Below are 24714 nucleotides of genomic sequence, written 5' to 3' on the forward strand. Positions count from 1 at the left end.
ACGGACCCAAATAAGAATGCTTCAAGCTGAGAAAACTATCGTAATCATTCACTGGACTATTTTTTTCTTTTAATAAAGGTATTTTTTAGACCGCAAGATTTGTGGATTATGGCCGATATGACACTTAACAAGGAAAACAAGAGTAGTCCTGCAAATATTTGTGATCTGTCAAGAAATTATCATAGAGAAACATTTTCAACATCGTTTAAAGGCTTGTCATTATTAAACTGTATACGATACATGCCAATGTCCATCATTAGCAGAAAGAGATGATTCTGGCAGGACACACCACATTTCACCAAATAAACAGCATTCTGCTACTTTTGAAAAGTTTCTGATTCCACCATGTGTACAGACAACCGGCGACAAAGCTATTTTTGCATATCTAAATCTACATGGGACTGGCGGTATTAACATTGAAATCAAACACTGGAAAATCCAGGATGGAATGTAATAATATTATGAAAAGGAAAGTTGCCACTCATCATATAGCGGACATGCTGAGCCGCAGATAGGCACAACAATAAGACTCTCACAAATAAAGCTTTTGGCCAATGAGGCCTTCATCAAAAATAGTACACACACACACACACACACACACACACACACACACACACACAGTCACACATATGACTGCAGTCTCAGGCAACTGAAACCACACTGTGAGCAGCACCACCAGTGCATGATGGGAGTGGTGACTGGGTGGGGTAAGGAGGAGGCTGGGGCAGGGAGGGGGAGAGATAGTATGATAGGAGTGGTGGACAGTGTAGTGCTGCAGGTTAAACAGAGGGCCGGGGAGAGGTGGGGAGAGGGAAGAGACCGCTCATCACTGCAGATGCGACAACCAGGATGCCCCAGTGTGGCTGGTTACTGTGCCCCCACTGAGAGAATTTCTGCTCTCATAGACCAACACCTTCAACCTATTACCTGGAACCTACTCTCCTACATAAAAGATACCAAAAATTTCCTCCACCAAATCTCCACAGCTCCTGTACCTTTACCATATGGTGCCCTGCTTGTCACTATTGATGCCACCTCCCTTTACACTAAAATTCCTAATGCCCAAGACCTCACCACTACTGAACACTACCTTTCCCAATGCCTGACGGATCTCAAATCAACAACCTCCTTCCTAGTCACCACGACCAACAATATTCTCACCCAAAAATACTTCTCTTTTCAAGGCATTACATACAAACAAATCCAGGGTATGGCTATGGGCATCTGCAAGACACCATACCATGCAATGGGTCATCTAGAGGAATCCTTCCTGAACACCCAGAATCCTAAATCCCTAACCTGGTTCGGATTCACTGACGACATCTTTGCGGTCTGGATTGAGGGTGAGGACACACTATCCACATTCTCCAGAACCTCAACAACTTCTTGCCCATTTGCTTCACCTGGTCCTACTCAACCCAACAAGCCACCTCAAAGATGGGTACATCAGTACCTCTGTCCATATGAAACCTACTAACCACCAGCAATACCTCCACTTCGACAGCTGCCACCTGTTCCATACCAAGAAGTCCCTTCCATACAGCCTAGGCACCCATGGTCATCGTATCCGCAGTGATGAGCGGTCCCTCTCGGAATACACCAAGGGTCTCACTGAAGCCTCCACAGACCCTAATTATCCTTCCAACCTTGTAAAAAAACAAATCTCCCATGCCTTATCTTTCCAGCCTCCCACCACCTCCCAAGGTCACACTGTCCGGCCACAGAGGAGTATTCCCCATGTAACCCACCCAGGACTGGAGCAACTGAATTACTTTCACTGCCAGGGTTTCAACTACCTCTCGTCATGCCCTGAAATGAGAAAGGTCCTGCCCACTATCCTTCCCACCCCTCCTACAGTCGTACTCACTGCCCTCCGAACCTACACAATACACTTGTCCATCCTTACACAACCCCTGCTCCCAACCCCTTACCTCATGGCTCATATGCCTGTAACAGGTCTAGGTGCAAGACCTGTCCCATACATCCTCCCACCACCAGCTATTCCAGTCTGCTCACAAACATCACCTATCCCATCAAAGGCAGGGCTACCTGTGAAACCAGTCATGTGATCTACAAGCTAAGCTGCAACCCATATGCTGCATTCTATTGGGCATGACAATCAACACGCTGACTATCCACACAAATGGCCACTGACAAACTGTGGTCAAGAAACAAGTGGGCCATCCTGTTGCTGAGAATGCTGTCAAACATGACATACTTCACTTCAATGACTGCTTCACAGCCTGTAACACAAGGAATCTTTCCACCAACACCAGCTTTTCTGAATTGCACAGGTGGGAACTTTACCTGCAATACATCCTATGTTCTTGTAACCCTCCTGGTCTCAACCTTCATTAGTCACTGTCCTCATCCATCCAGCCTCTTCCCTGTTCCCACTCCAGCACTACACAGCCGTCATTCCACCATCACACCCAGTCTTTTTACTTCTCTCCTTTTCCATTACCCCCCCTCCCCTCCCCCCAGCCTTCCATCTAACCCGCAGCACTACACCGTCTGCCACGCCTACCATACTCTCTCTCCCCCTTCCCACGCCAGCCTCCTCCTTACGCCCCCCCCCCCCACCCCACTGCAGTCGTGTGTGAGAGTTGCTTGTGTGTGTGTGTGTGTCGTCTATTCTTGATGAAGGCCTTACTGGCTGAAAGCTTTATTTGCGACAGTACTTTTGTTGTGCCTATCTGCGACTTAGCATCTCCGCTATATGGTGAGTATTAATATTGACGTATATATAAACAACAAGTAGATATCTGCTTTGCTAGATAATGTTCAGTATGTACCTGATGCCAAACACCAACTTTTCTCCATTCATCAAGCTGTGCAATGGGGAAATAATGTGGCTTATAATAACAAAGGTGTTATCATTCGGATATATAGTGAATCAGTTGTAACAGGGAAACTTGTTCCTTCAATGTACATTATGAACAAGCATGTTTGTCATCTAAATTCAAAAATGAACATTAACTTAGCAACTTCAGAAAACAATTATAAGATTGGCATGAGAAACTTGGTCATCAAGACAATAACCATGTGTGAGGCATGCTCTCTTGCTTCTGAATATCAGTTCATCATTTTGTGATGGATGTGTTCTTGACAAATCCCACTGCAAACCATTCAGTCCTTTCAGAGACTGGCCACAAACTGCCGATGAATTGATTAATGCTGATGTTACTGGACAGTTTCTGCCGACTCGATAAACAATTTTCATTCTTATGTGATTTTTCAAAGTTGACTGTTCTCGTTTCACTTGGATATACTTAATGCAAAGTAAATCTGAAGTAATCAACAATTTGAAAACATTTTGAAGGTGTGTCCTGCTGGTCATATGGTGAAAGTGTTTCAGTCTGTCAGTGGAGGAAAGTTTAAATGAAATTTGGTAGCTTCAATACTATGAGACTGTGTAACTGAGTTTCACCTTACATGTCTGGATACATCTGGGCAAAAGTGTGTTGCTGAACAAGCAAATCAACAAATAGTTGAATTAGCTCACTCCATGTCATCACCTAGTGAGTTACCTAAATTATTTGGACCATTTTTCTATTCAATCACACTGGGAAGTCAAATGCTCCAGGTAAAACACCTTTTGAGTTGTGGACTGGTAATGAGTTCTATGACAAAGCTATGCCTTGATATTTTATTGGTTATATGAATGAGAAAGATGGTCACAAAGTGCATATCACATCAAAACACCATGAAACGTAATCATGCAATGGTGCTTTTCAACCACCAATGTTATCTATGGTCGAAAATTTGATTAAGCTGGTATTTAAGTCTGTACCTGAAGAAATAGGGGAGGAATGTGGCTTGATTAGAACTCTTGGTCCAAAAAGAATTTAAATCTATTATTGATCAAACTGAGATTAGTAATTGAGAATGACTGGATGTTTTATTAAATCATTGTCCAATTTGTAAAACACACCCAGTGAGGTTTAGTGATTACGAATTAGGATGCCAGGCTTACCAGTCTCCAAAAAACAAATGCATTAGTTTGCCTTACAAAAGCAATCCATGAATAGCTGACACCAACAAACTTTACCAAAGGTATGGAAAGTAGTGACTCCAATAAGTGGTTTAATTCAATGAAAGAAGCAATGAAGGTCTTTGAAGCAAATTACACCTGGAGTTGGTAAACTGCCTAAAAGTTAACATGTGATTAATAATCGTTGGGTACTTCAGGTAAAATATAAACCTGACCACACTTGTTTGGTTGTTTTTGGTATATTTCAACACAGAGGACATGACTATGATGAAAATTTTAGTCCAGTTTCTTGTTATGACTCTTTTTGTACTTAACAACAATTGTAGCTGAAGAAACCTACAGGTTTTGTCAATTATAAGTTAGAATTGCATTTCTGTGTGGTGACCTGGACACAGAAATATTTATGACTCAGCCAGGAGGTTTCAGTGTTGGGCCAGGTTATGTTTTTTGTCTCACCAAGCAATCATTATAAGAGATCCCTTATCATCATCTACATCATCATCATCATCATCATCATCATCAGAAGCAGCAGCATCACTGGAAGTTAGGGGAAGTATCAAAGTAAATACATAGTTTTGTGTTCTGTAAAACACTACAAAAACCTCTCTGTTCTAAATCCGTTTATTTTTTGCTTTGGCACAGTGTATTGTTGTTGTGTGTCCATGCTGCAACAACAATTACATCATTTTTAAAAGTTTAATAAAGTGTCATGTTTATTTCATGCTAGAAATACATTCTTAGTTCACTTCAAGTCTGCATCTCAACTGATGGAATACAATGTCTGTGTCAATGGCTGCTCCACAACCCATACCACATGACTTCTTCCCACTAGCACCGACTATTCTGCTTAACACAGATGTTAGGCATCCTTTCAACACATCCTTTGCTCCCATAATCCTTCTGGCCTCAATCTCTGCTAACCTACTGCCCCCATAACTTCTACCCAAAAATTTTTTCTTCCTGTTCTGTCACCCTCTACATCATATTCATCATGCGCCACACGGCACCAGTTCCAGTACCCATGTACTGCATGCCTAGCCCATGCACCTACCATCCCTCCCTCCCCCATTTCTAGTCAACAAACACACTGTCTTCCTCTGAAATGCTAGTTACCCATTCTCAAGCTCTCTTCATGCCTTCTGACTCTTTTTCCCTGTACTCTTCCCACCTGACACATTTCCCACCTCATCTTAGTCCACCCGCCATCGTGATTTAGTGGCATAGGTGTTGTTTGTGTGTGTGTGTGTGTGTGTGTGTGTGTGTGTGTGTGTGTGTGTGTGTGTCTGAAAGCTAGCAAGTTTTCTTTCTCTTTTGTGTGGGTCTGTCGACAACCCCACGCTTCTGGTATTTGGTGAGTGCTTTCCTTTACTCCCAAAGTATATACATTGGGATATAAAGTCTTCCACACGTAAGTTTTTTTCCGATAATCCAAATGTTCACAGTTCTCCCATTTTTGCTTTTCATATAGTCTTATAGACATTTTAAAATGGTTCAGTTCAGCATGTTATTTTTTGACTCTCTTATAATTTTCTTGAAACCCGTACCCGTTGCTTTGTTCCACATTCTTTTACTTTTGTTGTTTACCCTCCACATACCTGCAACATTTTTTTGTTGTTTCCATGTTTGAGAAGATAGTTTCCTCTTTGTTTTATTCTGAAAGAAAGTGTTAAGGATGGACCTGCTGTTTTCTTAGCACATTCTGCCTCTATCAAATTTGGTATGCTACTCCATGTTTCCCTCTTAATTTCAATCCTACTTCTGGACTGAAATCTCCCACCATCATCTAGTTATTTGATTTGCTGTTGTTTATCAGTTTCTGATTGTTTATCAGTTTCTGATGTTCTTTGTAGAGGTATTCTACCTAAAAGGAGAGCAAATTGTTGCATAAATTCTTCCTTAATCTAGTTATCCTGTATTTGGGTTCCTTATATGTCTGTAATACTGTATTTTATTTTCTTATTTAAATAAAGACTACACTCCAATCTCTTCCCTGCACTGATAATGGTTAAAAATATATTTCCTGGTTTTACTTCTGTTTAACCTTCATTCTATTGCGACACTTGTGATAGCTCTACTGTAATATTGATACACTTGATATTATTATTTCCTCTTCCATCTCCACTGAACTATTTCTGGGTTATAAAGTTATGCAATTTACTGTCCGTCAATAAAATGGAGAGGAGGCAGCTTGGTTGTTCATTTAACCAAATTTCATACTGCAGGCACATTCACAGAAGAATTTGGGGAAGGTCATAGGTTAAAACAATCACATGTTTCCTCACATCACTATTACATCCAGGTTAGATTACTGATGTCCTAGGATATCTTTCGTAGCAGTAGGTCCAGTGTCAATCTTGCCATGGCACACTAGTAGCTTACCAGAGCAAAAATGACAACAACAACATTAAATCTTAGCAGGGCTATTCTCACACCCCTCTCATCCCAGGCCTGACTGATTTTAAACCTCTGAGATCAGGTTTGCCGTGACCATTCACATGCTGTATAAGTGGAGGTAAGCGACCTTAAGTCAATAGTGGTTGTTTGTTTTAAGTTTATATCTGACTCATATATATGACAGTTACAAACATTGACTCCCCGTGTGTTCTTTTGTGCATGTAGATGAAGAGTTCTCACATATCGAATAACCCACAAGGTGATCCATCAAGATGGTTACTTTATGTGTAACAGCTGCATAACATGAATGTCTGGATTACATACAAGAGTCTAACATGTCCGATCCCCTTAATCCCCACTAAAATTTTAGTCGCTCTGCGCCCAGTACTTAGTAGAGACACCTTTTTGCAACAATTCTTGGTTCATATGAACACCTCTATCCTTGCTCAAAACTACTTCTCCTTTGAAGATAAATCTACAAACAATTAGGCAAAATGATTAGACTTGAAGCTCTCATTAATAATGAGATCATTACAGATTAATACATGTTCAGATTGGACAAGGATGGGGCAGGAAATAAACTGCAGCTTATTCAATTAAATGTACCTGGCTTCTGCCTTGGCTGATTTACAGAATCAATGAAAAACCTAAACTGTATGTTCAAACATGGATTTCAACACCATGGATTTCCTCATCTACAAACATGGAGGCGGACCATCCAGCAGAATCCTTACAAGTTGCTCAGAATCCTAAACTTCTCATATAGTTCAGTTTCATATAAGGCCAACCAAGAACAAAAAGTGCCAGTAGTCCACTACTTTCTTGTACCCCAGATATAAAGATGTCCTCCTTCCATCTGTGAATGACACCTCTATAGTGATTCTTCTCTTGATAAGGTGAATGTCTCTCTCAAATATCCACAGCTGTTTCCCCTCAATGATGTCTAAAGATAAAATTCCCATACTACAACCACATATTATAGCCAGCCAGAAACAACCACTCCCTCAGTACACAATACCTCCCTGAAATGAAACGAATGTTCCACATCTTCCAGTAGTAAACAACTTTACTTCATTGCATCCTAAAATGAGGAGTTGACCACTTGTTGAATTAACATCACTAAATTGTAGTCAAGGGCAAGTTTAATCACAAAATTGTAGAGCATGTTACTTGGCACAACTTGATTGACTTCAATGATACTTCAGTCCCTGTCATACAAATTCTCCTACCTCCTCCTCTCAAAATCAACTTTTCTCAATTGTGAAGAAGGCAACTGCCCGTGTTTACATTCCGCGCTGACCAGTTGCAGCTGTAGGGGTGCATCGAAAGCTAAGTACTAATTAATTGTTTGTTTATAGTAGTTTATTTAGGAACTTTAGTAGTCTTCAACCGGTGTTCTTGGTGTTTTCTGGTGAAATAATTTCAGAAGAAATTTTTGCGAACTGCTTTCAGTTTCATTACTGTCATTAGACGTTTGATTTTCTTTCTGTGTTAGTATTTTGTTATATTCTCATTTGTTGTTGATTAATACTGTCTATAATAGTAGTTACTTCCCTTGTAGGGCAAGTTTGTGATTATTGTAGTCAGTTTTTAACATCATCTTATTGTAGTAATGGAACTTAGATAAAGTTGTTTTCTTGTTTCAATAACTGTAAAATTTTACAATGCGTGAGAAGTGTGGGCTTTGCCGTAGGTTCGTGAGTAGTGGATTGCGGTGTGTGACTTGTTCGAAGTATTTTCACTGGGGGGGAATGCAGTGGGGAAGCCAGTGGGCATTCTGGTGAGATCCTCTCCTGGAACTGCAGGTTATGTAGCAAGAGTAAGTTGATAGAGGAGCAGGAGCGTCAGATCTGTGCCCTTCAGGTGCAGTTGAAAAACACACAGGAGGAGCTAGATAGGATGATGAGGGAGAAGGGGGTTGGGGAATGGGAGCTGGCTGTTGGCAAGAGATCTGCTAGGAGAAGGAGATTTTCAGATAGTTTTACTATTGGTGTTTGTAATAGATATGACCAACTGTCAGAGTCTAGTGGAGAGGAATCTCTAGTAGCTGTAGATGTAGGAAGTATGCAGCAGACCTCAGCAGTTATGGTGGCTAGGACAGTTGCAAAGTCTAAGAGAAAGAAGAAGGTTCTGCTGTTAGGTAGTTCTCATGGTAGAGGTGTAGGCCAGCAGTTGCAGGAAGTATTGGGGAGTGAGTACCAGGTCACCAGCATTGTGAAGCCTAATGCAGGATTGGTTCAGGTGACTTTTAACATAGGGGGGTTATGTAGGGATTTTACTAAAGAGGATCAGGTAGTGATTGTGGGTGGGGCTGGTAATAGTATTGACAGGGATGGGGAGTATGATGTAGATGGTGACCCAGAAAAGATAGCCACTCAGACTGGTAACACGAATGTGCATTTCGTGGAACTGTTTCAGCGTCACGATCGGCCTCATCTTAATACAGCCGTCAGGCGAAATAACATGAGACTTGGGGGTGCACTGATGACAGAAGGTATGAGTCACATTTCAGTGGTGTCGGTGGAGTCTATCAGCAGGACAGGTTTCACTAGACATGGCCTGCACCTCAACAGGTATGGAAAGGGGAGGTTGGCAAAGCTTATAGGTGACAGCATAGGTGGGGGTGGTGGGATCACTCATGGGAAAATTCCGATAGTTGTGGGTGTTAGAGCTGTACCTTTTTTAGACTGAAGTCAGCTGATAGGTATTCCTGCTTAAGGGAAGTCTCTCTAACAAAGAAACCACTTTCGACAAAGCTTAGGTATCCGATTAATGAGGGAATTAGTATATTTCATCAAAATATACAAGGTATTAGAGATAAAGTTAGTGAACTGCTTATAGATGTTGACTCTGAAATTATTGGTACATCTGAACACTTCTTAACTAAGGAGATAATTCAGAGGCTTCCTTTACCAGTATACAGATTGGCTGGCAGCTTTTCTAGGAGCTCTTTGCGGTGTGGGGGAGTAGCCATGTATGTGAAAAACAGTATCCCATTTGAGTCAATTGATGTTTCAAAGTACTGCACTGAAAAGGTGTTTGAATGTTGTGCAGGTGTGGTAAATTTAGTGGAGCTAAACTTCTTACTGTTGTTATTCATAGCTCCCCGGACTCCGATTACACAACATTTTTGCTAAAGCTAGAGGAGGTTCTTGGTTCACTTTATAGGAAATACAAAAAGTTAGTTACATGTGGTGACTTCAATATTAATTGTATAAGTGATTGTGGAAGGAAAAGGATGCTGGTAGACCTCCTTAATTCATATAATCTTATGCAAACCGTATTCTTTCCAACGAGAGTGCAAGGGAACAGTAGAACAACCATAGACAATATTTTTGTTCATTCCTCATTACTAGAAGGGCATTCTGTTAGCAAAAAGGTGAATGGCCTTTCAGATCATGATGCACAAATTTTAACTCTAAAAGATTTTTGTGCTGCAACACATGTTAAATATAGTTATCAACTTTTTAGGAAAGCTAATCCAGTTGCTGTAGAGACCTTTGTAAACCTTATCAAGGAACAAGAGTGGCAAGATGTTTATAGTGCTGATACAGTAGACGATAAATATAATGCTTCCCTCAAGACTTTTCTCGTGCTCTTTGAAAGTTGCTTCCCGTTAGAACGTTCAAAACAGGGTACTAGCACAAACAGGCAGCCTGGGTGGCTGACTAAAGGGATAAGAATATCTTGTAGAACAAAGTGGCAATTATATCAAAACGTTAGAAACAGTCACAATCTAAATGCAGCAGCCCATTACAAACAGTATTGTAAGGTGCTTAAAAAAGTTATTAGGAATGCAAAAATTATGTGGTATGCAGATCGAATAGCTAAGTCTCCGGATAAAATTAAAACCATATGGTCAGTCGTAAAGGAAGTGGCTGGTCTGCAGAGACAGGTCGAGGATATAGAATCAGTGCGTAGTGGGAATGTCCGTGTTACTGATAAGTCGCATATATGTACAGTATTTAATAATCACTTTCTGAATATAGCAGGTGAACTAAATAGAAACCTAGTCCCAACAGAGAATCATATTGCGCTCGTAGAAAAAAGTGTTCCAAGACTGTTACCTGAAATGCTCCTCCATGATACTGACAAGAGGGAGATTGAGTTAATAATCAAATCACTAAAGACCAAGAACTCTCATGGGTATCTAGCAGAATACTGAAGTATTGTTCTATGTATCTTAGCCCAGTACTTAGCCATATCTGTAACTTTTCCTTTAGGAGTGGTCGGATTCCTGACCAATTAAAGTACTCGGTAGTGAAGCCACTTTATAAAAAGGGAGACAGGGATAATGTTGACAATTATAGACCTATTTCTATGCCATTGGTGTTTGCTAAAGTTATCGAGAGCGTTGTATATACAAGGTTACTGGAGCATTTAAATTCACATAATTTGCTGTCAAATGTATAGTTTGGTTTTAGAAATGGCTTAACAACTGAAAATGCTATATTCTCTTTTCTCTGTGAGGTTTTGGACGGATTAAATAAAAGGTTGCGAACGTTAGGTGTTTTCTTTGATTTAACGAAGGCTTTTGACTGTGTTGACCACAAAATATTACTGCAGAAGTTGGACCTTTATGGAGTAAGGGGAGTAGCTTACAATTGGTTCGCCTCTTACTTTAAGAACAGAAATCAGAAGGTAATTCTCCGCAATATTGAGAGTGGTAGTGATGTTCAGTCCCAATGGGGCACTGTTAAGTGGGGCGTTCCCCAAGGGTCGGTGCTGGGGCCACTGCTGTTCCTTATTTATATAAATGATATGCCTTCTAGTATTACAGGTGATTCAAAAATATTTCTGTTTGCTGAAGACACCAGCTTGGTAGTGAAGGATCTTGTGTGTAATATTGAAACATTATCAAATAATGTAGTTCATGAAATAAGTTCATGGCTTGTAGAAAATAATTTGATGCTAAATCACAGTAAGACTCAGTTTTTACAGTTTCTAACTCACAATTCAAGAAGAACTGATATTTTGATCAGACAGAATGGACATATTATAAGCGAGACGGAACAGTTCAAGTTCCACGGTGTTTGGATAGATAGTAAGCTGTTGTGGAAAGCCCATGTTCATGATCTTGTTCAGAAACTAAATGCTGCTTTATTTACCATTAGGACAGTATCTGAAATAAGTGACATTTCAACATGAAAAGTAGTCTACTTCGCATATTTTCATACGCTTATGTCATATGGTATTATTTTTTTTTTGGTAATTCTTCTGATTCGAAAAGGGTATTTTTGGCTCAAAAATGGGCTGTTAGAGCTATGTGTGGTGTAAGTTCGAAAACCTCTTGTCGACCCCTATTCAATAGTCTGGGAATTTTGGCGCTGCCCTCACAGTATATATTTTCTTTAATGTCGTTTGTTGTTATCAATAATAGCTTATTCCCAAGAGTTAGCAGCTTTCACTCAGTTAATACTAGGCAGAAATCAAATCTGCATGTGGCATGCACTTCCTTGACTCTTGTGCAGAAAGGAGTGCAGTATTCTGCCACATCCATTTTCAATAAGCTACCACAAGAACTCAAAAATCTTAGCAGTAGCCCAAACACTTAAGTCTAAACTGAAAAGCTTCCCCATGGCTCACTCCTTCTATTCTGTCGAGGAGCTCCTGGAAGAGCTAAAAAATTAAGCAAATTCCAGTGTTACATTGTTGAGTTTCTTTATTTAAACTTATGACTTGTCGCCTGAATATGTTTCTTATATTTCATTTTATCTGTTTCTACAATCGTGTTATAATTTCATGTATTGACTCGTTCCATGACCATGGAGACTTCTCCTTAATGTGGTCCCACAGAACAATAAATAAATAAACTAAGCCAGAATATGGAATTTTTTGTTAAAATATGTATCTACTACTCAATGCTTCTCCCATATAGTGTGTTGCCCTTTGTTCTTATACTATTGTTACACAATAACTACTGATAGCTTGAAATAATCTATATTGAACTAGCAAGCCACTTAGATTTCACATGGATAGCACTAAGTATCTATGGCCAGATGACTTGTTTATAATATGTAGTGATGCACACAACCCTTCCTCCTGAACCAGTCTATTTATTAGTGAAAACAGTGTCAAAATCCCTACATTAATTCCCGAGATTAGCTCTGGCATACAGACAGAAAAATGTGATTGGGGGACTTTAATTTATAATATGTATAAGATGTGGACTAGTCCATGTTGATTAACTCCAGATGAAGCTTCATGCTCCTTCAACAATAGTTCTTTTATACAATGAAAAACATTAACAGCCCACAATACACTAACCACTAATCTAACATCCTCATAGAGAGAATTGCAGGTAGTATTAAGTGTGCCCAATTAACTAAAATAATTTATTTAATATTTCTAAGCAGTGCCATGAACTACTTATTGACTAGTGTAAGCATAAAGTTTTGACAAAATACCTCTAAGTATAACTGTGCTTCTTTTATCAATTTACTGTAGAGTGGTTTCACAAACTCAGAAGTAAGGCGTGCAAATCTGATTGCAATGTTCTTCACATCTTCTATGGATATTCTACAACCTGTTATGAAAAAAAAGACTGAAAATAAGTATAATACTCAATATTTTAAATATTTGTAACAGAAGAGGAATATCAATTTATATACCGGCAAAACAGTAACGATTGGGACAAGGTTTCTAGATACACATTTTTAAAAACAATGTTGTTTCACTAGCTATCGTATTTTTTTAAACAAGCCTTTTGACAGGAGAGGAGCAGGAAAAATGATAAGATCTATTGGTTCTGAAGGAAAGCAGAAATTGTTCTAAATATTGAATATGGAGAGTAAGCTTGTGCAGAAGACTATTTACATGTATCAATTGACAAAGAGCTGAGATCTGAAACTTGTGGCGGATTAAAACTGTGTGCTGGATCGACACTCGAACTAGGGACCTTTGCCTTTTGCGGGCAAGTGCTCTACCATCTGAGCTACCCAAGTACGACTTACAACCCATCCTCACAGTTTCACTTCCATCAGTACCTCGTCTCCCACCTTCCAAACTTCACACACACTCTAATGCGAAATGTTTTGCAGGAGAGCTCCTGTGAAGTTCGAGTCTCGGTCCAGCGCACAATTTTAATCTGCCTGGAAGTTTGCAATCAGCGCACACTCTGCTACAGAGGGAAAATTTCATTCAGGGAAGCAGTTTTAATCTTTGCTGTTACCTAACTATAGATGTAGAATAATTTGCTACACCTTTCACATATACACTACTGGCCATTAAAATTGCTACACCATGAAGATGACATGCTACAGATGCGAAATTTAACCGAAAGGAAGAAGATGGTGTGATTTGCAAATGATCAGCTTTTCAGAGCATTCACACAAGGTTGGCGCCCGTGGCGACACCTACAACGTGCTGACATGAGGAAAGTTTCCAAATGATTTCTCATACACAAACAGCAGTTGACCGGCGTTGCCTGGTGAAACATTGTTGTGATGACTTGTGTAAGGAGGAGAAATGCGTACCATCACGTTTCCGGCTTTGATAAAGGTCGGATTGTAGCCTATCGTGATTGCGGTTTATCGTATCGCGACATTGCTGCTCGAGTTGGTCGAGATCCAATGACTGTTAGCAGAATATGCAATCGGCGAGTTCAGGAGGGTAATATGGAATGCCGTGCTGGATCCCAACGGGCTTGTATCACTAGCTGTGGAGATGACAGGAATCTTATCCACATGGCTGTAAAGGATTGTGCAGCTACGTCTCGATCCCTGACTCAACAGATGGGGACATTTGCAAGACAACAACCATCTGCATTAACAGTTCAACGATGTTTGCAGCAGCATGGACTATCAGCTCAGAGACCATGGCTACGGTTACCCTTGACGCTGCATCACAGGCAGGAGTGCCTGCGATGGTGTACTCAACAATGAACCTGGGTGCAAGAATGGCAAAATCTGATTTTTTCGGATGAATCCAGGTTCTGTTTACAGCATTATGATGGTCGCATCCATGTTTGGCGACATCGCAGTGAACACACATTGGAAGTGTGTATTCGACATCGCCATACTGGCACATCACCCGGCGTGATGGTATGGGGTGCCACTGATTACATGTCTCGGTCACCTCTTGTTCGCAATGATGGCACTTTGAACAGTAGACGTTACATTTCAGATGTGTTACGACCCGTGGCTCTACCCTTCATTCGATCCCTGTGAAATCCTACATTTCAACAGGATAATGCACGACCACATGTTGCAGGTCCTGTACGGGCCTTTCTGGATACAGAAAATGTTTGACTGTTGCCCTGGCCAGCACTTTCTCCAGATCTCTCACCAACTGAAAACCGAGCAACTGGCTCATCACAATATGTCAGTCATTACTGTTGATGAACTGTGCCATCGTGTTAAAGCTGCATGAGCAGCTGTACCTGTACACGCCATCCAAGCTCTGTTTGACTCAATGTCCACGAGTATCAAGGCCATTATTACGGCCAGAGGTGGTTGTTCTGGGTACTGATTTCTCACGATCTATGCACCCACATTGCCTGAAAATGTAATTACATGTCAGTACTAGTATAATATATTTGTCCAATGAACACTCGTTAATCATCTGCATTTCTTCTTGGTGTAGCAATTTTAATGGCCAGTAGTGTATATATCCAAGACTTAGAGTAACAATTACTCCATCATTATTAGAAGCTATTTCCCCCACATCATGAATCTCCTGATGGCATTTTTGGAAAAAAAATTCATATTGTGTTTACCAGTTCCTTTTTTCCCTAAGTTTGTATATGGCTGCAGACAATTTTCTTAATATTTCAAAGTCCAGAGATTTAAATGTGTTTCTAAATGTAATACTATGTTGGTTCTAATCAATGTGTTCCTAATTTGACAGTCTGTAAAGATGTTCCTCTTCTGACACAATACTATTAATATTCGGATAATGGAAATCCCTATTGGGAACAGTAACCAAAGTTTAGAATTAGTGATCTCTCATCCCCAGCTGATTGTTATGTGACACACGGACAACACACATAATTTCAATAGTTTTCAAGCTAACACTCCTTTTCCCAGTTTCAATACTCATTCTCACACACAAATTGAGACAGAGACCTAAAAAAATCTCCCATATCTATGACGTTGTGCTCCATGGGTTGGTATCTAAGTGGACGTGTGTGGCAGCGTGTGCAAGAAGCATTAGCTCACAATATACTGAGAGGTTTCTTGTTGTCATAAGTATTTGAGTATCATATATCAATCAGTTACAGATGAGCGGTTACCCAAAGGTAACCACGCCCAAGTATGAGTTTTAGAAATGAGCAGAACAAACATGGATGGAACAATGAATATACTTGCTTCATATTTTCAAAATTTCTTGAACTGTCCTCAATTTCTAGGTTAGTAATTCCACCCGCTACATTAAACTCAGAAGATGGTACACCACTAACAAAAGACGAAATCAGAGTTGTCATTATAAAAATCTCAAAAACAATGCAATTGGTGAAGACCTGCTAATAGAACTGCTGAAATCCATGGAGCCATTTACCCTTGGTGACCTTCAGTGTGTCATTGGCAACATCTGGAAAACTGATAAAATCCCACATGAATGGGAAACCACACTGATCCATCTGCTCAACAGAGTAGATAAGAAGAGACTAACAACCACAGAGGCATGATCCTCCACTCAAAGATAAACATGATGCGCAAATTCCACTAATGCTATTTGTAAAGATGACACAAAAATGACAGTGTGTTTAAATAGGAAATCAGAACATTTTTGGCCACATATAAATAATTACATTAACTAAAAAAAGAGGGATAAATGAAGCATTTATGTGGAGATACATTTAACAATTAATGAAAAATAAGAAGAATTTACAGCCTGAATCTAGTATTTGTAATGAAAACTCAATTTAACAAAGGAGAAAATAGGAAGCGAGTGTGATCATTTAATATTAGGCTGGCATTTGTGTCTTGTGTTGGTTCATTTCCAGTAAGGTCACTTTCTTCTTTTCTTAATCTCCCACTTCCCTCACGTTTACATAGCATAACAGCGAAGTTCTGCCTAAATGACCAATATACAGTTTCTCATACTGCTTGCAAGTTCCAAGTGTTGCAATCTGTCTTTACTAATGAACAAAAATTTTTATGTGCTATTGGTATTATAAAATGCAGATCTGTAGTAGCAAGACTTTAACTCTTTTGCAAGGCTGCCTAAAATGTTGCCAATATGAGATTTTGCACCAGGCTTGGTAGCTACTGAGTGACTGCTGTTGGCCAGCATAGAGATGTTGTGTAATTTTATGCCTTTTCTTTTTTAGTAGTGTATTAGCAATCACAGCAGAGCTATAGCCATTGCTGGATAATGGAACAGATAAGAGGCAATGCACCAGTGAATGGAAAGCTACATGTTTGTGCCTTTGTGGATGCTGGGAGCTTACAGGGATTACCATATAAGTAGCTATGTTTTTTCTGTAAATGCTAAACAAATGCCTTCTTGCACTAATATCTATATTAAGGTCCAATAATGTGGCCTCAGTTGCCTGAGACTGCAGTCATGTGTGTGCGAGCTGTGTTGGCGGGAGTGTGAATGGGTATGTTTGTCATTTAATTTTGACGAAGACCTTACTAGCCAAAAGCTATATTTGTGACAGTCTTTTTGTTGTGCCTATCTGTGACTCAGCATCTCTGTTATATGGTGAGTAACAACTTCCTTTCACAATACTGTTACATTCCATCCTGGATTTTCTGCCATTTCATTAAGATCCAAGAAAGTTATGGAAGAGCCTCCCAGCTCTACTGTAAACTGAATTTACTTATGTTGTGAGTTTAAACATTGTAGTAATCTATCTAATTGTCAAATAGCACCGGTCCATAAACACGGCAAATTGTCAACATATCTGAATCAGTACTTAATTTTGCAATTCAATGAATTTAATGACTCTTTCTGTAAGAAAATTTGTCCAAAATTTTCCATGAAAAATTTTTTAGTTAATGTAATTATTTCTATGTGACAAAAATATAATATTTTCCTATGTAAACTCTCTGCCATTTTTGTATCTTTTGTACAAAAATATCTGTGTATGTGTCACATCATGTTTAGCTGTGCTTGTGACATTCAGTTGACCCCTGAAGATGGTCTGAGAAGCCAAAAGCCCATTCATGACCAAATAGATACAATTTTGCAGAACATTAAGACGCATTTTTTTTCTTTTTTCGTTTTTAATATTAAAATCAATAATCTGCCACAAAAAGCTGAGTAACAAGAAAATTACACAGTCTTTCAAAGACTATACTCAATGCAATGTGCAGAGATACCGATTACAGGACTTTGGAATCAAAACAAGCTAGTGCATATAGCCACAGAGACCCTAGCAAATAAAACTTCCTAGATAAATTTCACAGGCCAGTTCTCTCGTTCCTTCAAAATTAAGACTCAAATGAGACAAAGCGATAGCCTTCCACCATTCCTATAAAAAAACACACTAGTGCAATTTGGAATTCAGATCTGGAGAATGACGGAAAATCTAACCTGCCAGTGGAAAAATTGTCAACAGCCTGGCATTTGCTGATGACCTCGCAGTGTTATAAGAAAACCCAGAAGAAGCAAACATACAAATTAACTTCTTGGGAAAGACTGCAAAGCAAAGAGTACACAATATATCAGTTAAAAAGACCAAATTTATGACAGATTACTGACATGGTGCAAAATTTATATTCCTGGAAACACAGATAGGGCATACAGAAAGGGTCACCAAGTTCCAGTACCTCACAGAGTCTATACAGGAGAATGAATTAAAAAACAGCTACTGGGGACTCAGAGCAAGAGCAGAAGTATATTAGGAACAAAGCACAGATTTGGAAGGGTTTCAAGTAGATCTAAGAGAAGTGCATGAACTTGGACAGAAGAACAAATAAGGCATTATTAGTACGCATGTGACAGTATGTGATAACAATATTATGAAATGCCGTGCATAAAAATGTGATTTTTCTACAGCTCATATCTCAGGTTCTGTTGGTGATAGAAAGATAGGGTCAAGGGTTTTGGATAGCCCTTCGTTTAGGGACCATATGCCTACCCAACAGAAGGTTAGTCTTACAGTAACTACCCTACAGTACAGCGTCAATGTCTGAACGTTACACACTTTCTGCAGCTTAGTCAAATGGAGCAAATCAGCTGCATTAGATGTGGTCTAGGATGGACCTAAATGGGCTTATGGGGCCACAGAAAACCACAGAAAATTGCTCAAATTTTAATGGCATGTTCTCTGGGCATTTATTTAGAAGTGACATCTTCCCATTTTCAAAAATCTTTATCCATTATTGAGTAACATCCCAAAAACATGGTTTGTGGGTACCAACACTAGGCTGTGGTTTCCAAAACGGCTATACACAGCAAATGGTTGTCAATTTTGCTATATATTTCTATGACACCAATCTCCAACAATTTTGAAAATTTTCTTAACATCTTTATATGTTTCTGTGATAAAGAAATTCAAAGTTAACCTACTTGTACATGTAACATACACACATAAAACCCGATGTGAGAAGAAAATATAGTTTATTAAGAGACACAGCACAGAGAAATATGCTGTAAATTGTCTCTGTTATCATGAGAATAGTTCTGGGAACCCCATGTTGAAGTAATGAAGCACACACAAAATTTTTGTAGTGTAAAATTCAGTCGGAGGTGTAACGTTAATTTTGTGTTATTTGTATTTCACATAAGTACTCTATCAGAATTTTACTGCCTCATAAAGTTCTTTTCATATGAGTGCTGTAGCAGGGAAAAGAAAGTAGTAAGTGGAAAAATCCTCCTAATGGAGCCCAAAAAAGGCGAATATGGTACCCATCCACTCCTACTTGCTCATTCTCACTCACTCATAGTCCTAAACTCGTTACTGTTACTGTCTCCTGTCTCACAGCCACAGTCTCCTTCATTCTGTCCAACTACTACTGTCTCCTCTCACTCTGACTGTCTTCCACTTACTTCTACCATCTCATTCATTCATTCCTACTGGTGCTGTCTCTTCTCAGTGACACTAACTCTCTCTTCCATGTCAACATCTTCATATACTCTGTTTCTCATTATCACAGACTCTCGCCAACTTCTATTTTCTCCTTCTCTTTAGTCCTCTCCATTGATCCTTCCTCCTTTACTCTTTTCCTAGCACTGTTCTGTCACTGTCAACAATGATTCACTGCCATTGTGTTCCTCTCTTTCTCTCACACTACCACTGTCTTCTTCACTCTTTCTATATTACCCATAAACACTGTCTATTATCTTCCGGTAATTATTATTTTTCCATCTCTTTCCCAGTGTATACATATGCACACCAAAATTTTTGGGAAATTTTTTTAAGGTGCTAAGGAAGGTAGAATGAGGTAGCTGGTAACCCACTTTTTGGTCAGAGTCTTTTAAACAGGAGCATATTGGCTTTTTTGTGCTCCAATAAGAGTATTTTTCCGCTGGCAAAGTTATTTCAGTCAACAGTCATAAAATGCTCAGAAAAAGAAATAACACTTAAGGTCTTAAATCAAAAGATAAAAAAACCAAAAACCAAGAAGACAGAAGTCATGGTTATAGACAAGAAGGGAGGTGGAGGTAAGACTGGCATAAAAATAGACAGAGAACAACCTGAGGAAGTAACCAAATTTCGCTACTTCAGTAGCATTGTGGAGGAAAACAACAGACGTCTCAAGGAATTCAAGAGAAAAATATCAGTGGCCAAGAGTATCTTCTAAAATAAGAACAAGCTTCTATTGGACAAGCACATCAGCTTCCAAACTAATAAAATATTTGTAAAGACCTTCATGTGGTACATCCTGACACACAAATGGGCAACGTGGAAACTAGAAGTCCTGGAGAAAGCTCACCTCAAAGCTATGGAAATGTGGTTCTGGAGGAGAACTACAAGAACTATCTGGACTGACAGAAAAATGAAAAATATGATCAGTGAGGTGGGATGTTCTTCCCACATGGAGATGAAGAGTACCACTGAACAGAGGAAGCTGTGGCTGCAGAGGCATGGCTCATCCTTCTAAATATAAAAAAGAAGAAGAATATCAACTTCGACTGTCTAGTCATTATCAATAGCCCATAAATACTGCTTGGCTGATGGCTGCATCAGAACATGCTGAGAGTCAACACTTCATTGAGGTTCCTATTAGAAACTCACTTTGCTTGTAATAATAATGAAGTAATATGACAATTCTCAAGAATATAAAATTTATCTCATCATTTTCTACTGAAACTTTTTTATTTAATCAAAAGTCAGTGAGTAGTAATCCAGGTAAACAATGCTGAACTCAGCACACTGCAATTTTTTATTCTTTAATCTCACAGCCAGTGTTGTTCGTTTTTACTCTTCTCGTACTGTCACATCCCACAAGATATTTCAAACTGCTTATGTAGAAAATGTAACCTTATTTACACAGGTGAGGCAGAATTTGCAAATATTTGTAATAATAGCTCAGCAGACGCCGAACTCCCACCACTTGCAGATATTTCTGATGAGCTAATCACTAATGAAAGGAACTGCAGTTCATGTCAATGCTGACAATATTATTTATAACTGTTATAAAGCCACATCATAAATTATTTTTCTACAGATACTCTATGCTAGTAGCCACAATAGCAAGGAAAAGCTATAACCAAAAAGAGAACAACGATGCAGTCTTTTCCATTGTTTAGTTAGAGTGAAAGTAAGGAACACTAAAACAATAAGTTCAATTAATTCTGAGTAATTGACACTACAGTTAAAAAATGAAACTTACAGATGGAAACACTACAGAAAAAAAACTGAGGTGAATGTTACAGGTTATGCAGAATTTGGTAAACACATATCACCTTGATTCTTTTCACGAGGAGATTCACACAGTTTTTTGAGTTCCTTCACTGTAGCCAGGCTGTTTTTGCTCATTACCAGTCCGAAGACAGCCATCCAGTGCTGCATCAGACAGGTAAAAATATCACTGAGAGAAAAAGGTGGCTTCACACAAATAACATCAATCCACTTGTCACCATATGCACTTCCCATTTCTTGCACAATAATCTGAAAAAAATTTATACATAAAAATACAAAAATAGTTTAGGTGCTAATGAGAACGAGAGAAGGAAACAGAGTAAATCTCAAATTCTCTGATCTATACATTTAATGTAGTCAGTCATCATCAAAGGAAGCCATCATTCCCACATCAGCATACGTGAATATATAAACAGATTTCCACAATACCACCATTCATCTTCCGCTGTTATGCTTAGATGTCATTGGATCATTACAGATGAAAAACCAGTACTTCATTAACTAACACATTCCCTTTGTCATCAGAACAGGCAGGTCTTCTCATTCTGGGGTCTGAGTGACCTGGCCTTCCTTGTGAAGCTTACCCAATGTATCCCTCTCTCCTCCCTATGGAAGGAGCTAATTACTTCTGAAAGCTATGATAGTGTTATGTATTTTGACATGTGCCTGTCAGCAATAATGATATTTCATCTACTGAAGGTAAGTGATGGCCAGCAATTTTGTCTCTATTTTTATTCTTCTCAAGTGAGTTTTCCCTCTGATACACTTTATATCATCTCATATTTCTTAAAATATAATATACCAATATTATATTTATTCTGTAATAAAATTAGCTGTTTCTACCCCCCCTTTCAAAACTTTACAAGGAGAGGCTCCAGTAGTGGGACTGACTATCTGAAACCAAAAATATGGTTATGTAGGTTAAGATCCCAGATACCACATCCCGCAGCCATTCACCCTGGGAGGCCCTTGTTTATGAGTAACTGATGAAAAACATTTCAGAATTTTGCATAAAGCTCAGTAGCATTAAATAATTGGTTTCACACATAACAGGTTGTGGGTTCCAGTCTCGGCAGGTAAATTGTTGTTGTTGTCGTTGTGGTCTTCAGTCCTGAGACTGGTTTGATGCAGCTCTCCATGGTACCCAATCCTGTGCAAGTTTTTTCATCTCCCAGTACTTATTGCAACCTACATCCTTCTGAATCTGTTTAGCGTATTCATCTCTTGGTCTCCCTCTACGATTTTTACCCTCCACGCTGCCCTCCAATGCTAAATTTGTGATCCCTTGATGCTTCAGTATATGTCCTACCAACTGGTCCCTTCTTCTTGTCATGTTGTGCCACAAACTCCTCTTCTCCCCTATTCTATTCAATACTTCCTCATTAGTTATGTGATCTATCCATCTAATCTTCAGCATTCTTCTGTAGCACCACATTTCCATTACCCTCTTCTCGTCCACACTATTTATCGTCCATGCTTTACTTCCATACATGATTACACTCCATACAAATACTTTCAAAAACGACTTCCTGACACTTAAATCTATACTCGATGTTAACAAATTTCTCTTCTTAAGAAATGCTTTCCTTGTCACTTCACTGCCAGTCTAAATTTTATATCTTCTCTACTTTGACCATCATCAGTTATTTTGCTCCCCAAATAGCAAAACTCCTTTAGTACTTGAAGTGTCATTTCCTAATCTAATTCCCTCAGCATCACCCGACTTAATTCGACTACATTCCATTACCCTTGTTTTGCTTTTGTTGATGTTCATCTTATATCCTCCTTTCAAGACACTATCCATTCCGTTCAACTGCTCTTCCAAGTCCTTTGCTGTCTCTGACAGAATTACAATGTCATCGGCGAACCTCAAAGTTTTTATTTCTTCTCCATGGATTTTAATACCTACTCCGAATTTTTCTTTTGTTTCCTTTACTGCTTGCTCAATATACAGATTGAGTAACATCAGGGAGAGGTTACAACCCTGTCTCACTTCCTTCACAACCACTGCTTCCCTTCCATGCCCCTCGGCTCTTATAACTGCCATCTGGTTTCTGCTAGAAACGTAGGTTTGCCTTTCCTTAATCTTTCTTCTAAGATAAGTCATAAGGTCAGTATTGCCTCACATGTTCCAATATTTCTACAGAATCCAAACTGATCTTCCCCGAGGTCAGCTTCTACCAGTTTTTCCATTCATCTGTAAAGAACTCATGTTAGTATTTTGCAGCTGTGAGTTATTAAACTGATAGTTCGGTAATTTTCACATCTGTCAACACCTGCTTTCTTTGGGATTGGAATCTGAAGGTATTTCACCTGTCTCATACATCTTGCTCACCAGACAGTAGAGCTTTGTCAGGACTGGCTCTCCCATGGCTGTCAGTAGTTCTAACGGAATGTTGTATACTCCCGGGGTCTTGTTTCGACTCAGGTCTTTCAGAGCACTGTCAAACTCTTCACGCAGTATTGTATCTCCCGTTTGATCTTCATCTACCTCCTCTTCCATTTCCATAATATTGCCCTCAAGTACACCACCCTTGTAGAGACCGTCTTTATGCTACTTCCACCTTTCGGCTTTCCCTTCTTTGCTTAGAACTGGGTTTCCATCGGAGCTCTTGATAATCATATGAGTCATTCTTTTTTCTCCACAGGTCTCTTTAATTTTCCTGGAGGCGTATCTATCTTGCCCCTGGTGAGATAAGCCTCTACATCCTTACATTTGTCCTCTAGCCATCCCTGCTTAGCCATTTTGCACTTCCTGTCGATCTCATTTTTGAGACGTTTGCATTCCTTTTTGCCTGCTTCATTTACTGCATTTTTATATTTTCTCCTTTCATCAATTAAATTCAATATTTCTTCTGTTACCCACGGATTTCTACTAGCCCTCGTCTTTTTACCTACTTGATCCTCTGCTGCCTTCACTACTTCATCCCTCAGAGCTACCCATTCTTCTTCTACTGTACTTCTTTCCCCCATCTCTGTCAATTGTTCCCTTGTGCTCTCCCTGAAACTCTGTATAACCTCTGGTTTAGTCAGTTTATCCAGGTCCCATCTTCTTAAATTCCCACCTTTTTGCAGTTTCTTCAGTTTTAATCTACAGTTCATAACCAATAGATTGTGGTCAGAGTCCACATCTGCCCCTGGAAATGTCTTACAATTTAAAACCTGATTCCTAAATCTCTGTCTTATCTGTCTGATACCTTCTAGTATCTCCAGGATTCTTCCATATATACAAACTTCTTTTATGATTCTTGAACCAAGTGTTAGCTATGATTAAGTTATGCTCTGTGCAAAATTCTACCAGACGGCTTCCTATTTCATTCCTTACTCCAATTCCATATTCATTTAGTACTTTTCCTTCTCTTCCTTTTCCTACTATCAAATTCCAGTCCCGCATGAATATTAAATTTTCATCTCCCTTGACTATCTGAATAATTTCTTTTATCTCATCATACATTTCATCAATTTCCTCACCATTTGCAGAGCTAGTTGGCATATAAACTTGTACTACTGTAGTAGGCGTGGACTTCGTGTCTATCTTGGCCACAATAATGCGTTCGCTGTGCTGTTT

At 39.3% G+C, this 24714-nt stretch overlaps 1 protein-coding gene across 4 annotated transcripts in view; it reads right to left on the minus strand.

The window, feature by feature from the left end:
* The window catches only part of LOC126187581 (transcriptional protein SWT1), a 262566-nt gene that overhangs the window by 67474 nt on the left and 170378 nt on the right, over window positions 1-24714 (minus strand). For all 4 annotated transcript variants that reach the window (XM_049928751.1, XM_049928753.1, XM_049928752.1 and 1 more), the window contains 2 exons: window positions 21191-21395; window positions 12796-12914 (listed from right to left, as the gene is read on the minus strand). In XM_049928751.1, coding sequence (XP_049784708.1) covers window positions 12796-12914; window positions 21191-21395 — 324 coding nt within the window. The remainder of the gene's footprint in view (window positions 1-12795; window positions 12915-21190; window positions 21396-24714) is intronic.

This window comes from Schistocerca cancellata, chromosome 5 (genome assembly GCF_023864275.1).
Source record: "Schistocerca cancellata isolate TAMUIC-IGC-003103 chromosome 5, iqSchCanc2.1, whole genome shotgun sequence".
In the NCBI taxonomy this organism is placed as follows: Eukaryota; Metazoa; Arthropoda; class Insecta; order Orthoptera; family Acrididae; genus Schistocerca; species Schistocerca cancellata.